At 45.8% G+C, this 16,340-nt stretch overlaps 5 protein-coding genes across 5 annotated transcripts; 3 read left to right on the forward strand and 2 right to left on the reverse strand.

Moving 5' to 3' along the window:
- Window positions 1-529: 529 nt before the first annotated feature.
- LACBIDRAFT_312489 (uncharacterized protein) lies at window positions 530-976 on the reverse strand (the record flags this gene model as incomplete). Its single annotated transcript, XM_001888197.1, has 1 exon — window positions 530-976. One exon carries the CDS (start codon window positions 974-976, stop codon window positions 530-532), a length of 447 nt encoding a protein of 148 aa, XP_001888232.1.
- Window positions 977-1,117: 141 nt separating this feature from the next.
- LACBIDRAFT_312490 (uncharacterized protein) lies at window positions 1,118-1,894 on the reverse strand (the record flags this gene model as incomplete). The annotated part of the gene is made up of 1 exon (XM_001888198.1): window positions 1,118-1,894. One exon carries the CDS (start codon window positions 1,892-1,894, stop codon window positions 1,118-1,120), a length of 777 nt encoding a protein of 258 aa, XP_001888233.1.
- A 1,324-nt stretch (window positions 1,895-3,218) lies between these two features.
- LACBIDRAFT_312491 (uncharacterized protein) lies at window positions 3,219-3,954 on the forward strand (the record flags this gene model as incomplete). Its single annotated transcript, XM_001888161.1, has 3 exons — window positions 3,219-3,278; window positions 3,336-3,682; window positions 3,771-3,954. 3 exons carry the CDS (start codon window positions 3,219-3,221, stop codon window positions 3,952-3,954), a joined length of 591 nt encoding a protein of 196 aa, XP_001888196.1.
- A 3,966-nt stretch (window positions 3,955-7,920) lies between these two features.
- LACBIDRAFT_333554 (uncharacterized protein) lies at window positions 7,921-13,043 on the forward strand (the record flags this gene model as incomplete). The annotated part of the gene is made up of 14 exons (XM_001888162.1): window positions 7,921-8,093; window positions 8,155-8,210; window positions 8,701-8,815; window positions 8,877-9,343; window positions 9,390-9,432; window positions 9,528-9,676; window positions 9,827-10,065; window positions 10,383-10,513; window positions 11,220-11,238; window positions 11,538-11,629; window positions 11,736-12,051; window positions 12,109-12,192; window positions 12,552-12,980; window positions 13,038-13,043. The coding sequence occupies 14 exons, from the start codon at window positions 7,921-7,923 to the stop codon at window positions 13,041-13,043; spliced, it is 2,319 nt and encodes a 772-aa protein (XP_001888197.1).
- Window positions 13,044-13,088: 45 nt separating this feature from the next.
- On the forward strand, window positions 13,089-13,651 carry LACBIDRAFT_312494 (uncharacterized protein; the record flags this gene model as incomplete). The annotated part of the gene is made up of 3 exons (XM_001888163.1): window positions 13,089-13,209; window positions 13,263-13,520; window positions 13,575-13,651. The coding sequence occupies 3 exons, from the start codon at window positions 13,089-13,091 to the stop codon at window positions 13,649-13,651; spliced, it is 456 nt and encodes a 151-aa protein (XP_001888198.1).
- Between the last annotated feature and the right edge of the window lie 2,689 nt (window positions 13,652-16,340).

Raw genomic sequence — 16,340 nt, forward strand, 5'->3', positions numbered from 1 at the left:
CCTACTCACAAACCATTCATCAGCAGTGTGATATATAACTTTCAATCTCGAAAACTTACTTCAGGTTCATTGCAAAGCCAGTCTCCACGTCCGTCAGGTTAGTGTATCAATCGAGGGTACGCCAGGTGAGCCAAAAAGTCCATCCTCAAACTCTGGCATGACGAGGGCCGAAGTGGGCTGCACATCCAGAAAGATCAACATTTCTCCTTATTCTTTCACCAAACCACTTACCCAAACCATACCTGAGTATCCATAGCCAAAACCCCAAGATACCAATTCACCGCCCATCTTTCCTCCTCCTCTCCTCTCCTTCCCCCATCTTCTCTCCCCAGGACGCGTCACCTCCAACCTCCTCGGCCATTCTGATTAGACACGAAAATATCCAATGTGAAGGGTATATCTTCCACGGCCCCAACGCAGAGCCAACAACTCTTCCCCTCCTCATGCCCATTCTCTCCAAGTTCCAACGGGAGCGAACCAACAGAAACAACGATATTGTTCCCACCCGACGCAGCGACCTGCAGTTTATTCAACATCCTCTGCTGTTCACCAAATGCACTGAGGACGTATGGCCCAGGCGTACGGGGTATCGCGCCCGCTGCACCCCTCTCGCTGCAAATCTCGACGCTTGGGCCGACGTTTGCTTGTGTCTACGAGGCGATGGGGCCAAGGGACATGGGGGGCGGGGTATGGTGGATTTAGGCGGGAATGCAGGGTATCCTGGTGTCTGAGGTGTTGTTTGGGCGTCGAATGGGGGTCCTAGATGCTTTTTTGCTTGCGTTCCTGCGGATGAAAGTGGGATTGCAGGTGTATGTGGTGGTGGAGGCGGTGGAGGGGCGCTGAAAGTCGTCGGGGATTTGTGGCCACCGCTGGAGACGGGCACAGAGAATGTAGAGCGTCTCCCATAGTTCGGAGGGGATAGAGCGAATCCTAGGTGGAGGAACATGGCTGATCGATTGGGTGTTAGGCCTTTCATTGATCTACCGGGAGTTTAGATAGACTGCTGCTAGAGGTGTCGATCCAGCTGTGTGTTGGAGTGCCAGGGGTGTAATGCGTGCGGGAGGGGGGGGAGTAGAGTTCGTTTCGAATACGGGAAAGGGGGATGCAGGTTCAACGTTCAAACATTCAGGAAGAAGAGGTGTCCTCCTGCGGGGTCTGAGACGTCCATGGCGTCCAGGGCTTGGGCTTGGTGTGCTTCGAGGTCGAGAACGTAGTTCCATCGTGAGGAGGATGTGTTGGTAGGGTATAGTAAGGGAGATGTATAGGTGGATGGGCGAGGTGGAACGTGGGGTTTTCCAAAGATGTTGATGGTGACTGCGTGTTGGAGGTCAGATTGAGGAGGCCCACCCACACCAGCTGCTCTTGCGAACGAAAACGCGTCCATCTCCTCCGGAGATCGCAAGAACGAAACGGCATAGAGCAAGTTATACTGTGCCAGAGGTCCAATCCGCAGAGGGAACGTTTTCTTCGCCGCATCCGAACTAAACCCACCATCTCCCCAGCCAATAAGCGTCGCCTTCGCACCTTCCCCACCAATCTTCACATCCACCTTTTCAACCACGAAGCCAGCGCCAATACCCGACTCGCCAGAGTTCTCAATCTCCACACAAAGGACCACCGTCCGCTCAGCACTACCTGCTTCTCTCCGCTCGCGTTCTTTTTCTGCATCGTCGAGTTGTGCGTGGGTTCCTTGAGTTTCTGGGAGGAGAACGTAAGGGACGAAGACGGTGGGCATGCGGACTCTGAATCCGGAGACTGTTTGGAGTGTACGGCGGTAGGATGTTCGGAGTGTTGGGAGGGATTTGCGGACGGTTGTCATTGATGAAGGGGAGATGCGCAACGAAGATACAGAAGGAAAAACCGCAGGCTTAATGTCTAATGCAATGATGGGCATTGAAAATTTGATCACCTGTTGACAATTGGTGGAGTACGGTTGGCGCCTGGGTTCAGGTCTGAGTTTGACAGGAATTCTCGAATTCTGAGGGGTGTATGGGGGACTTGACACCGCTTCTGTAAGAGTGTGACAGAAGTTCAGAAGCCGCAATGAACTTGAAGGGTACTATGTTTGTTCAGGATATTGAAACTTTTTCAGTGTTGCACGATTGTTGGCTCACCACTTTGTCCCATCCTTTCAATTTTTTGACCACTCGATGTACATTTTTGTCTTCTATACAAATATCGACTTTTTTTTTACTGTAGATGTGTTATGTTCGCTGTCGGAGGCGATCCGGTACTCAGGGTTCAAAAATATCAGGATATTGAAACTGTTGTCACACCAGATCACAAGGACTTTGGCTGGACGATGATGACAGTTTGGCGTGCGTATGTCACGCAAATGTCACGCTTTAACGCCGTTTGCGAGCGAAATTTTGTATTTTGCACTCCCGCCCAACAGCACTTCATCTTTCTCTCTAGAAATTTGTATTTGAACTCTCACATATCATTTTAATGTAATTGGAAAGTGTCAGAATAAACAATCAAGCCGATCTGGAGGGATCTGAGAGAACATTCCAATACTTTTGTTTGGCTGGTGTAATGAAAACCACAAATCCATGCCTTAAGAATGCAATTCTTTGAATGCATCTCTAAAAATTTAAAGTTACAGAGAGAATACACAAATACACTGGTCTCCAGAATTTGAGAACCTCAGAGTAAGTGGATGCAAAGATAATCCGCATTTTCAATATCCCGACGAGTTTCAATATCGTGGGCAAACATAGTAATGGGTGACTTCCCGTAACATAAATCTATATAAACGAATAAATCTGACCCTTATCGGAGTTTGAAATGGGTACCCTGGCTTGCGATTTAATCAAGCAAATAAACCGTAACGCCAACTGATTAGATTTATTCACCTGACATGAATAAACTTACTTCCCTCTCATCTAGTGATGTGCAGGCCCGGCTTGGCCCGAAAGCCACGGCTATGGCCCGGCTTTCAGCGGCTCAGGCTTGACTATATTCAAGCCTGAGCTTTTTGCAAGGCTTCAGGCTGGCTCAGGCCCGGCCCAGGCTCAAGCCACGGTTCAGGTGCTAAAGTCGAAAAATATGCACAAACAATCAATTAGTCGAAAACTTATCGCAAGTTCTTTGGAGTTTACGGTATGTCTCCTCTATCACTTTCTTTGAAGCTCCTGACCATGCACCGTACAGTTCACCTCACACGTCATACCTCCCTTAACTTAACTTATAGGTTTCAGCATGGCAAGGTGCTGGATATGGGGTGTCACGGGAATATGACGAAGTGGGCAAAGGTGCAAGTGAGGGAGTTGCTTGGAGTTGGTGCGTTTTTCTTTCATTTTGGAAATAGGGAGTTAATGGATTCGTGTGCTCAGATATCGCAGCGGTGTCGGAGGATCAAGCATGTTGACGTTGGGAGCCAATGCATGGTTCGTGGTTCGGAGCTAGTTTTGCTGCACTGGGTTGTTACACCAGGCCTCGCGTTTTCCCCTGAAAAACTCGGGCAACCATTTGACATCGTCTCAATGCAATTTTGCATGCACCACACTTTTGAGACTGTCCAAAGGCGCGTTGTATGCTTGACAGGAACGTCATTGGTATACAGAATTCGGTTTGAAAATCAGGACTTGAAACCGATGTTTGGCCGCAACTACTGGTTTTTATTGCAAGACGCAGCCGAGAATGTACCAGAGTATGTTGCGCGATGGGAAAATTTTGGACAGTGAGTTACTTGTGAGTTACCGCCTTTCCGTGCTGGCATTCTATTCAAATTTCAACTACTTAATCATACCAACCGTACCCCTCCAAAGCAAGGTCCCACCAATCTTTGAGGCCATGGCTCAGGCCACGGCTCAAGGCTTCATGCATTGTGAGCCTGAGCCTTGGGCTTTCCTGGGCCTTGACGACGGCCCAAGAAGGCCCGGCTTTGGGACAGCTGGCTCTGGCTGGCTTACGGCTTTGGGCCGGGCCTGGCACATCACTACTCTCATATGAGCTGTTTTGAGGACACACAGGCCCATGGATGGGTGTATTATAGTTAATGCTCAATCATATCAGCCAGAAAGTAGGACACACAATGAATGAAGCTGAGGAAATGTCAACTTGAGCTGAACATGCTGTGGTTCTGTGAGTTATGTGCTGAGAAGATTGTTTGTGGAAGGAAAAACAGCTTCGGAGAGGAAATTTTGGAACCAGAGGACGTTGGCACTACTAATAAACTCTGTAATGGCTTCAAATTATAATGAGAGAGCAGACTGCCCTCAGCCGTAGGAGAGTAGAGAGGATGAGGTAGAGCTGACTAAGCTAGGTGGGAAGAAAACGTACCCAGGAAGGAAAGGTGTCATGATGGCAGGGTTGATTCCAGTGTTTGAAATCTATTCGAGGGGTCTGTACCCTCTGAATAGATTAAGGTTTATAACTGGGTGCCAACCAGGGCCTCCATCAAAGTCGAACCCTTACAAGACTCGGCATCCCGGCAAAAGACCCTAGATCTCATCGATTTATTTAAATCTAGCAAATTTATGTTACGGGAAGTCACCCAATGTAGGACCCCTGAAATTCATGTCAAATCCCTGATCCATATCCGGAGGAAAATTTGGAAAAAATCCGGGCAGGCCTCAGGCCTGTCCGGAGGAAAATTGAAGAAATTTTGGAAAATCCATGAGTTGAATGTCCGGGTAAAAATCCCCTAAGCTATGGGGGGCCTGATCTACGTCCGGATAGAAAATGGACAAAATGAGTGTAGTCCCCACATTTTTGAGCGCATGTGCAGTGCACCCTGGTTCAACTTTAATTAACACATGATGGAATTGAAAAGGCGTATTACTTCAATCCAACATACACGAACGAAGATATGATGAACACAACCAGTCAGGTGTTCATTGATCTTGACAATCCGGCACCCCTGGACGAGTTGGAATGGATTGGCAAAGGAAAAGTATATCCCATATTGGATCCACCTCAAGAGCTGGTTGTCTATCGCGACAGCCATTTGGACATACCTAAGATTTGGGCACACTCGCTTCTACCTGATGACAACATCACCGTCAAGGAGCTTCTTGTGAAATCTTTGTTCAAGGGTACACATGCATTAGTATTCAAACCTCCAGAAAGCTTGGCAGTTCAAGCATTGAGCGGGAGGAAGAAAAAGGGCGGTAACAACGCTGAAATGGGGACAGATGACGAGGAAGATTAGATATTACAGTCTTACATTGGAATTTAAGGCCTTTGGGCGGCAGGAGCCTTGCCTACACACATATACTATGCCTGATGTAATGTCTGGATATAATTTAGGAAAATCCTATGCCTGATGCCATATCCGGAGGATTTTTGGGAAATATCGGGAAATTCTGTCTGGAGGAAAATCGTCAAATTTGACGATTTTGGGATCAGGGATCCAACACTACTTTCAGGGGTCCTCCCAATGTACACACATAAGTACAATTATTTCACTTGATTTAAGGTACTGAATGTTAAAAAATTCAATAAATTGCGCCCATCAGCGGATTCCGTTTTCCGTGAGAAAATCACTTTCCTCTAGCCCTTCCAAAGCCCTTCTACCCTGACTTCCATCCCTTTCCTCTCGCCTCCATCTCTCTTGACCCCCTCTTTGCTGTGGCCAACCCTTCTAGGCAACACACTCAACACCAGGCCACACACTCGACACTACGCGACGCGCTCAACACTACACCACGCGCTTGACACTATGCGACGCACTTGACACTACGCGACGCACTTGACACTACGCGACGCGCTTGACATTATGCATTACTCGACATGCTCAACATTACACGACGTGATCGACACTATGCCATGCACTCGACACTACGCCACGCGGATCTTGGCTCCCATCACGTTCTCACCTCCAAGCGCTTGAACATGATGTTGTAATGTGAAACGACGCGCCGCAACACACATCGGGCAGTGGGGATTAGCTGGAACATAGGAGAAGGGTTGTGAGGCGGGGTTCTACAAGGTATGTCTGCATGATACAATGCCTTCACTGATATCATGTACTTTCAATGGTCTTGACTGTCTGGGCGCACAACAGTGTTTTCATTGCCACCTAGGCTACCATCACCCACTCTCTCTCCACACCCATCATTACCCTGCTTTTCTGTGTTTGTCCCATCAACAGTCACCATTCAAGTTCATCGTGACGTTGCTTGAAGTTCAACACCACTGTGCCGACTCTGCCATGCCTCACCCAACACCCAATGTGACATTTGGGACTCCCGCGCTCTCCTCTCGAAGACCTTGTCAATCTTGGGAAATGGAAGGCCAGGTTTAGTTTTAAAACTTCTTTTTTTGCCCCCTAGTATACTACATCTCATGTAAATATTATTACCTGCAATATCATGGGCATTACATGAATTTAAGGCCAAAATGACGGAACAAAAACATACAGCCAATGTGATATAGCAGAGGGTTAGGTCCCTGAGCCGAAAGACCCTTAAATCGGGTGCAGGGGGTAGGCCCTGATAGGCCAGCTCATTGGAAATGCACCTTAAATTGAGCTGGTTAGCATCACAGGGCATTAAACCCACTAAATTGAACTTGATTTAAGCTAAATCTATCACACATAAGCACTTATGTCGACTTATGTGTGCTTTTCTGACTTATTTTCAGTCTCTTGCAGCAAACCACCTTCCAAATATCTCTCTGAAGAGCAAAAAAAGCGGTGAACATGTAGCAGCAGGTGCATTCATGGTATTCTACAAGTTTTGTATTTTTCCCAAGAATTCAACAGCACCCAGGCTCCAATCAAGGACACACCATGAGGTCCATTTTGGATAAGGCTGCTTGTTTGCCCAGGGGAAAGCCGGAACTGAGAAAAAAATTGTATTTTGACATGTAATAAATACAAATAGTGTACTACGAGCAAAATTTCGGGAGGGGACAAAGCGGTGGGACAAAGCGGCGGGGGAGGAGGAAAGGAGGAAGAAAGGACACAATGCGCCAGGTCATGTGGTCACGTGCACCTTCCAAAAGCGGTAGGGATCTGGGAGATCCCGTTAAATCGGCCCACATAAGTTATGTTGTATAAACATTCCGTCAAACTTGAGTTCTGGTCTCCGTGAGCCTGTTGCACCAAGATTGGTCTGCTGTCGTTATCTGGGACCGTGTTTATGCGGGCCGAACACTGCTCCTGTAGACATGTACTATCTTATAAAATACACCTCTGCAGAACCTCGTGTGACCACTAGCTCCCATGCTCTGGGACACAAAAGCCAGTGATGTTTGTGTCCCGAATTGATGTAATCATAAGCCGGTAGAATGGATGTACCTCTCCACACGATACAACTGCCAAACGACTCTGGAGAAAATCAGTTTCTTACTATAAGCCTGTTTTATGATAGTATGTACTGCAAAATGGCGTAGTATAATGCAAAGCTGCTGTGGTGGAATGGGCTGCCTTCTGTGTATAACGTGTGGTGCGCCTGATTCCTCAAGCCCTATGTTCGATCCCAGGTCAGCACATAAATTCCTACAACCTCCTGATTGCGCTGTTCAATCTTTTATTTCAGAGGTACGCTGTAGTCCTATTTTATAACTCTACATATGCCTATCTTAGAATACCTGTTTGCAATATGTGTATGTACCGTGACACAGACATATGTACATGTTTAATATTTATGTTTTCTCCTTATGTTGGTAGCATATTATTGTTTTGAAGTGGTGTTTTGATGTTTCTCATGGAGACAAACCATGAGGACGACAAACCACTGCAATAAGTACGCTGTTTGGCACCACCTCCATGAACTGGCAGCCTGGCATTTTCCGTTACTTCTTCTCACTGTGTTCAACACAAGAGAGTACTAGGACTTGTGGGTTAGGACCATCTCTACCTCTTTCTAAGTTGCTTGCATCACCTTTTTCAAATGTGCCCTCCGAGTATGCCATGGCCAAGTTCGCAGGACTGTGCGGTCCTGTGAGACTCAACTTTGAGAACTCCACCGCATGGATGCCTTCTCCATCAGCATTGGTGCACTCATTGGGACAAGCCCCATTATGGCATACATCGAGAGCGCCACTGGTATCAGTGGACCCAGAGTGACTCTGGATCGAAGGCAAACAAAGATGCGATTCTGGTGGTTGCCTTTGGCCTACATACGTGACCACCTGAAGAGGTTGTGAGTCAAACTTCTTTATCCTCAAGTTCATGGAGAGGGTACATTCTCAGTTGATTCTCAGCTTCATCCACATCCCTCTCATTCCCTACGCCTTCGACTGCCAGGCTTTAGCCACCTGTAAGAGATACTACTCAAGAATTCACGAAGATGGTACATTCTCACTTGATTCTCAGGTTCATCCACATTCCTCTCATTCCCTACGCCTTCGACTGCCAGGCTTTAGCCACCTGTACGATATGAAGAGATACTACTTAAGAATTTACGAAGATGATACATTCTTGGCTGCTTCTCAGGTTCATCCACATTCCTGTCATTGCCTATGCCTTCAACTGCCGGGCTTTAGCCACCTGACAATATGAAGGAATACTACTCGAGAATCGTTCGATAAAGTCAGTCCAGCCATGCTAATTCCCACCTGACGTTTGCATATAAAACTCTGGCATCCAAGGTTTCAACATTCTCAATCCCCCCAGCATCTCGTCGACGCCAAATCATGTCCACCTAATCATATAATTGTAACCCTGCTGGCCACAATCAGCACTCACACCACAAACCTTGTAAGAATTTAACTGCACTTTCCTCCGTTCATGCTAATCATATTCCTTAGCTGAGGAAGATGAGCCTCGCATCCGACAAGCACTGGAATCCTACCATCGACAACGGCTTTTCAGCAATGAGAAGATCTCGGCGCTATTGCTCAAGGAGCATGGCCCTGCCATTGCGTGAGTTCATTTATTTACTTCATTCCGAATTGTGGATTGATTGGTGCCTGATTTATTCCAGGAGTTCGGCCGTCAAACGGCGACACAAAGCGCTTGGTTTTCATAGTCCCCGAGTCACTATGCGTACCATGCCATATCAAGAAATGGTCCAGCTCGTTGTTGACGAGCTTGACCGTGATCATGCCAGGTCAAGGGGTGTCCAGAACATCCAAGCGAAGATCACCTTCAACTGTGGTGTTACCCTCTCCCGGGACTTTGTCTCTGACATCATGCACACTCACGATGAAGAGGGTTTCAGAATGCGCGATCCAACTTCAAAACACATCCTTCGAGTTGTCAAATGCAACATAGGCATCCACAAGTGCTGGTCAGGAGATGGACATGACAAGCTGTACTCCATTGGGTTCCCTATTTGGGCAGTCGTAGACGAAGCTACTTCAAAATGGTTGGGTGCCTGGGTTGTCCCCAGTAACAGACTGGGAGACATTGTTGGTTATCTCTGCTTGTGTCTCATCGAGAAGTTTGGAGGTATGTGACATCCATTTCCCCCTCGTTATTTCATACAGCTCATCAGGTTTGGTTAATGTCAGGCATGCCACTCCAGTTTGCAATGGATTGTGGGTCAGAGATGACCCAACTTTATGGACTCGTCAATGCATTAAGGTACTCTCATTATTCATTCCCCAATTATTTTTTAATTTGGCCTGCATAGGTCAACTCTCTTCCCAGAATACGATGGAGAAATACTCCCCGCCCATTCCTATGTACACAGTGTGCACAACATCGCCATTGAGTGGTCCTGGCTCCGTCTTTGTCTCGACTGGGGCATGGAAAGTATAACCCCGACAATGGGGAGCAGTAGTGAGTTTCTTTCCATGTAAAACTGGTAATGACTGCTAATGGTTTTTATCTCGGCCTTTAGCGAGCTTTGCCAATACCCGTGGCCCAAGCTCCTCTGTCAGGAACTCGACAAATTTGTTGAATTTCATAATGGAGTTCATATGTGGTGAGATAACAAAAAGGCTGGCCCATCCGGATGTTCTCGGAACGAGGCGTTTAGCCTCCACGAAAAATATGGCTTGACTGATTGCCTCCTTCGGATCCCTGATATGTCTATTATCCACAAGCTCAAGGAGGAAATGGGTGGTGATCAACTCCTTGAGTTTGTTTCGCCAAATTTCGCTGTGAGATGTGATGCAGCCTATGAATCCCTTGCCATCTCTGAGTTATCATTTGAGAATGTGTGGGAGGTATTTCAAGCACTGCTCCCCCTTGTCTTTCCTCCAGCACCAGAGTCGGCTTAGTTGTCCAGCACTTGCAACTTAGTTTACTTTGTCGTACTCTACGTTTTAAGCAATGGTTCAGGTCTCCCCATGGTTCAGGTCTGCGAAGCATGAAAATTTTCGACGTCTTCCCATTCTTCATATTTCCCCATCCACAATGCTCCAGTGTCCTACTTGTAGCTTTGAATTTTTTCATCTCGATGAAGGGTCAATGTGTGGAAAATGTCGTGCCAAGGCACCTGGCTTATCTTCAATCGAGCTGCGGCTAATCAACATAAGTTCAGTTACACTTGGCAAATAGCTGTGTACCTTCCATTATTGAGTACGTGATAGGATACACCGCAATGTTTTGTGTGTGGTATTATCTCTACCAGCCTGCAAAAGCCATTGTGCAACAGATGTATAAGGCATTATCGTGAGCAACATATTTTAGTACTGCCAGTGTATGATTCGCAACTGGAAATTTTGTTTTCAGAAAATGCAAAAGATGTTCTGACACCAATCTTAACGAAGCCTGGGATAGCGCAAGGGGGCCCAAGGACCTTAAAATTATCACGGGGTCGGTAAATCTTTTTAAGCCACCATAGGTGACCTCCCCCCCTCCCCTCCTGCCTAAAAGGGATATGTTGGACCGAAAAAGGCAATTCCAAGAAAAACAAATCGTATTTTTCATTTACAAGAAGCGGGCAAGGTACAAAATATTAAGAAAACAAAGTTACCTTATTTGCGCCGCTTTTTGGAATGCACATCATTCTCGCAACGCCAGTTTTTGGGGGCGCAGGTGAAGTTGAAGCAGGCCAAGTGAAACTGTTTGAGAGAACATAGATGTCAGTACACCAAGAGCATGCAGAGAAATGCAATACCTACCCAAGATGTTTCACAGCCTTCATATCCACAACGTAAGGCAGTTTGAGAGCCCATAACTCACTCCTGTTCTTCAACTCGAGATCCACAGATACAGATGAACATTTCTGCCATGATGTCGCAAGTTCGACAAGTGTGTCCTCCGAGTCGACAAGACAGAGCCTCCATTGTGAAATGTGTTTGATTTATTGCCAACGATTCATTCGCTTTTGAAGCTAAATTGGAGAAGTTAAGCAAGGTCCTTGCCATGTAAGTAGAACACATACCACTATCAGCGTGAGTGCTTCCTGATGGAGTGTCTTCTTGGTACGTTTCTGGTGACAATTCTTTGTTGTCTTCCCCATCGACGGGGCGCCACAGTCCCTACGTTGATATCTTCACCACACTCGGTACAGTGTGTGGTTGTGTCGATATCATATTTTATCTTATCCTTTACAAGTTGTCTAGTCCATTAGTTTCAATGTTCAGCAATAGATATCCATACCTTTGCCTTTGCCATCACAGTATTGCAGCAAGATGAACAGTAGATTCCATTTTTTTTGACTAATACAGTGTACTGAGGTCTTCAAATGAAGCTCAACATCAGTCTCAACAAGCTCGGCACATCAGCCCGTCACTTCAGCCCGTTACCAAGGGGTGCTAAAAATAGAAATTTCATCTACCCTTAGTAAATTTTTTTAAGCCGTCGAAGACCTCCCTCCTCCCCCCCTAACCCCCAGCTCGGCATTCAAATCCCGGGGCCCCCTTGGGATAGTGGCAATCTTATTTGGCAGTGAGAAAACCACTGCCCATCGCATTGAGCCTGGGACTTCAGATGGTTTAAGTTCAGCCGCTCTGGCGACATCCATTCTCCACCTTGCATCGTCCTACCATTCCCAGGCATCGGAGCCCAGACTGAACAACAGTATTCGTACAGTTGGGGGTGTAGCCCAGCCTCGGGGACTAAACAAATTCAAGAACCTTGGCAAGGCCAATCAAGCTGTCGAGCTGCGGAAGGCGAAGCAAGAAGAGGTGAAACTCCTAGACAATGGAATTCGAATTTCAGCAGTGCTTTGGATGGTGGAAGGTTCATCCAATCAACTTACCGAGGTACGTTTCCTGCTTTCAAAATTCAAGGGCATATGTGTTAATTACTTTGTGTGATAGATCAAGACAATACGGGTTGTCCATGTCTTTGAACCCACTACTTCGACCTGTGAGGCATTTGACCAGTTGCTTGGGGAAATTAAGGTGATATTCCAGAAAAGCAGACCTGAGGCGAAGGAGTTGACCTGGTGATCACTATATCCTGACAGTTTTGCCGTTCTTTCAACCTAATCACATTTTTTCATGCTTTGTAGGTCAAATATTACATGCCATGCACACGAAAATCGTGCAAAGTATTCCTCATTGATGCACTTTGACTGTGACAGTTCAGTGTCAATTCTTTTCAGGGAGGAATTTGTGTGAAAGAAATTAGGCACAGCGCAGCAGTTGAAGAACCAATTCATTGATATTCACTTCATATTCCACCAAGATGATATTGTATGGAAATCATCTCTTTGGTTTGCAATGGCTCAAGACTTATCCATTTTTGTTTTGTGTTGAAGATCAGTGAAGACGACGATGATGACCTTGACCCTGTTTTTGTTGGTTCCAAAAGAAAATACTCAAGCCGTCAGCCTGCAAATTCCTTGAAGCGGCATTCAGTTGTGCAGCTGCCATCCTGTGGTCGCCTCCAACAATCTTCTAGTGTCGCCGCTGGCCCCCAGTCATCTTCCATTCAGTGGCAATCTAACATTCTTAAGAGCGCATACAGGCCGGCTAACAAACCTATCACGACCTGGACTCGTAACCTTGCCTTGGACATATGTAACTTCCAGTGGATAACAGCACACTTCGACCTCGACGGTACCAGTCAGGTCACCACCAAGGAATTCACGAAGTGGGAAGTTATTGAGGTTTCCCCTCCATCACAATCTGAAAGCGTTGGCCAAGCAGGGTTCATTGGGGTAGGGTCCACCAAGTGCAGTATATATGTGAGCCGTCGATTATTATTTCGATTGGATTTTCACTTACTTTTGACATGAATGCAGGCCTGATTCGATGGCCGAGAGTACATTGTCACCTATCCACTTGACATCAATATGAGCGACGAGGAGGTAAAAAAAGTGCTTAAGGCTGAGTACTGGCTACTTTGCCTCTGCAATGCATTCAAAAATGCATTTGATGGGCTTGCATGTTCTTCTGGAGTAACCACCATCCCCGGTATGTCTATTCTCACTTCAATGCCACCCATCTAATGCCGAGAATGTCATTAGAATTCTATTTCAACTTTGAAGCGTCTATTTTTGGGAAGGTCATACCCACTCCTGCATCGGGCAGTTGCCCACTTCCACACAAATACTTTCTTGCAACACCCCTTTTGCCTTGCAGACCTCATGATGCCACAGTACAGAAATTTACTGGAAATGGAACAATTGGCACTGCCGACGATCATCTCACAAAAGCGATTCATGCCTTTGCCCACTTTTCCCTGGTGTATTCAAGTCATGACATCCTTCTTTGCGACCTCCAAGGTATGTGTAAAGTGTCGCTTCATCTGTCCTTCCTGGCTCACCTCCTTTAATAAGGTGCACCTGATAGAAAGGGGAGAATGTGTCTCATACACCCACAGTGCCATACATATGTGCCACGCAGTCTAATCTGAGTCGCCATCATGCCTTATAACTCTGTTCCCATTCTAGACATTCATATACCGAAGATGTTTATTGGGACCAGGGCCCTACCACGTTGGCTCACCTCCAAGGTTTCGCAACGGTGGACTCCTCAAGAAGTCCAACAAACAGCAGGTTTCACAGCCCAGGAACACCACCAGCACCCACATAAACCCCCAGCAACCACGAAATGACTCCCTGCACCCACGTACACCCCCAGCACCCATGCAATGACTCCCAGCACCCATGTATACTGCCAGCACCCACAAAACGACGCCCACATCACACCCTGCCCGTGAACACGTCCCAGCGCCCACCACAACACCACCCCACCCACAAGCATACCCCAGCACCCACAAACAATGTGAAAACACGTAGAGCAGGCAAAACACAAAGAGGGAGGCAGCATGCGGAGAGGGAGGCAACACTGACAGGCAACGATGATGGGACATCAACATGGGATGTCCTTCCCTCCCCACCACTCTCTCTACCCCCTACCATTCCCTCCCCACCACTATCTCTCCCATCCACCACTCCCTCCCCCTTCCTTGTCCTTCCCCCCTTCCTCCTTCCCCCCTTCCTTCTTTCCTCCCTCCTGCCTTTAACTTTAACATAGAAAATTGTAAAATTATTTAGATGTTATCACTTGAATATATTTGAATTTTATCTAAATGTCAGGTTATTATTATAAAGTCTGATAGACATGAAGTCACATGACTTTTTTGATCAAGATATCTAAAAGTCCATGGAATGATCCTGGAATAGCCCATGGACTGGTCCTGGAATAGCCCATGGAATGGTCCTGGAATAGCCCCCAATATGGTCCATATGGAATCCATGGATTGGAGGTGGAATCCACCTATTCCATATAGAACATATTGGGGAGTGTAAAGTGCTGCTCTCATTGGATTCCGAGTTATATGTGGTGAAACGATTCTTTGAAATAGGCTCTGGAAAGGAGGTAACGGCTAATGAGAACAAGATGAATTTAGAGAATGAGCTCATTCGCTTGAAGAATGCTGAGTGGTTCTTGGCGAAATTTAAATCTCAAGCTAAGGACAATGGCGTCAAATACTCTTCAGGTAACTAATTATCTTAGGTTCTCAACAACTGATAGACTCACCCTACTCAGACATAGTTATCTCTGATGTGTTTCTTGTAGGTGAGATTGGTCAACCATTGCCAGCCACAAGTACTCATAGAGTACACTATAGATTAAGTTTACTCCACATGGTCAATTGTCCTATGTACCATAGAGCTACCCCAATGGGGCCAATGATATGTATACATTAATGGATATAGGTGGGCCTAATGGATCTGTTGATGTTAAGATGGCATGGTGTGGCCCAGCAGTAAAATACTTCCAGGAATATTGGTTTGCCTCCTGGAGACTATGTGCATTACATAAATGTTAAAACTGAAGTTTTCAGCAGCTGGTAGTGCCGAAATACTTCTGGAAATATTGTGTTGCAGTTAATACATGTGAAACCGAAAGTTTCGGCAGCTGGTAGTGCCGAAATACCTCTGGGAATATTGTGTTACATCCCAGAGACTATGTGCACTCAATAAATATTAAAACCAAATATTTCGGCAGCTGGTAGTGCCAAAATACCTTCGGGAATATTGTGTTGCAGTTGATACATGTGAAACCGAAGATTTCAGCAGCTGGCAGTGCCGAAATACTTTCAGGAATATTGTGTTGCAGTTAATACATGTGAAACTGAAGATTTCGGCAGCTGGTAGTGCCGAAATACCTCTGGGAATATTGTGTTGCATCTCAGAGACTATGTGCACTCAATAAATATTAAAACTGAACTTTTCGGCAGCTGGTAGTGCTGAAATACTTCTGGGAATATTGTGTTGCAGTTAATACATGTGAAACTGAAGATTTCGGCAGCTGGTAGTGCCGAAATACCTCTGGGAATATTGTGTTGCATCTCAGAGACTATGTGCACTCAATAAATATTAAAACCGAACTTTTCGGCAGCTGGTAGTGCTGAAATACTTCTGGGAATATTGTGTGAGACTATGTGCACTCAATGAATATTAAAACTGAATATTTTGGCAGCTGGTAGTGCCAAAATACCTCTGGGAATACTGTGTCACATCCCAGAGATTATGTGCACTCAATAAATATTAAAACTGAACTTTTCGGCAGCTGATAGTGCCGAAATACACTAACTGATCAAAAGTAATGTCACATGATTTTTTGGACAAAGTTGGTGCTATAACACAAGAACCAGACATTTTAAGAACTAAACTCTGGTGCATGAAACATAGCTAAAGAGGTGTAGATTGTATATACCAAGTCTGGGCATGAACAAATAAAAACTCAGGATAAGGCAGGACATTGACTGTGACAACTCCCAAAAATGGGATGTGACAAAGTGGGAAATTCTGAATGACTGCAACCTACTGGAAGCAATTCACAACTTGAGGAAGAGATATTTTGAACACTGGATCTCCCTACTATTGTTATGAGCTTCATAAAGTCTTTGGGCTAGAAAATTCTATATCCTCCCCTAAAAGGTAAATTCGAACTTGTTGTCAATTTATGTATTTTTCACTTAATATATTTGTTGGAATGAGGTAAAATAACTCCCTATCAATGTTTGTAGTGTGTATAATACAAAAGGTAGGTAGAAATATTAAAATGAACATTGCATAATGTCTGTAGAAGCT

This window comes from Laccaria bicolor, genomic scaffold (assembly GCF_000143565.1).
Source record: "Laccaria bicolor S238N-H82 LACBIscaffold_52 genomic scaffold, whole genome shotgun sequence".
NCBI lineage: Eukaryota > Fungi > Basidiomycota > Agaricomycetes > Agaricales > Hydnangiaceae > Laccaria > Laccaria bicolor.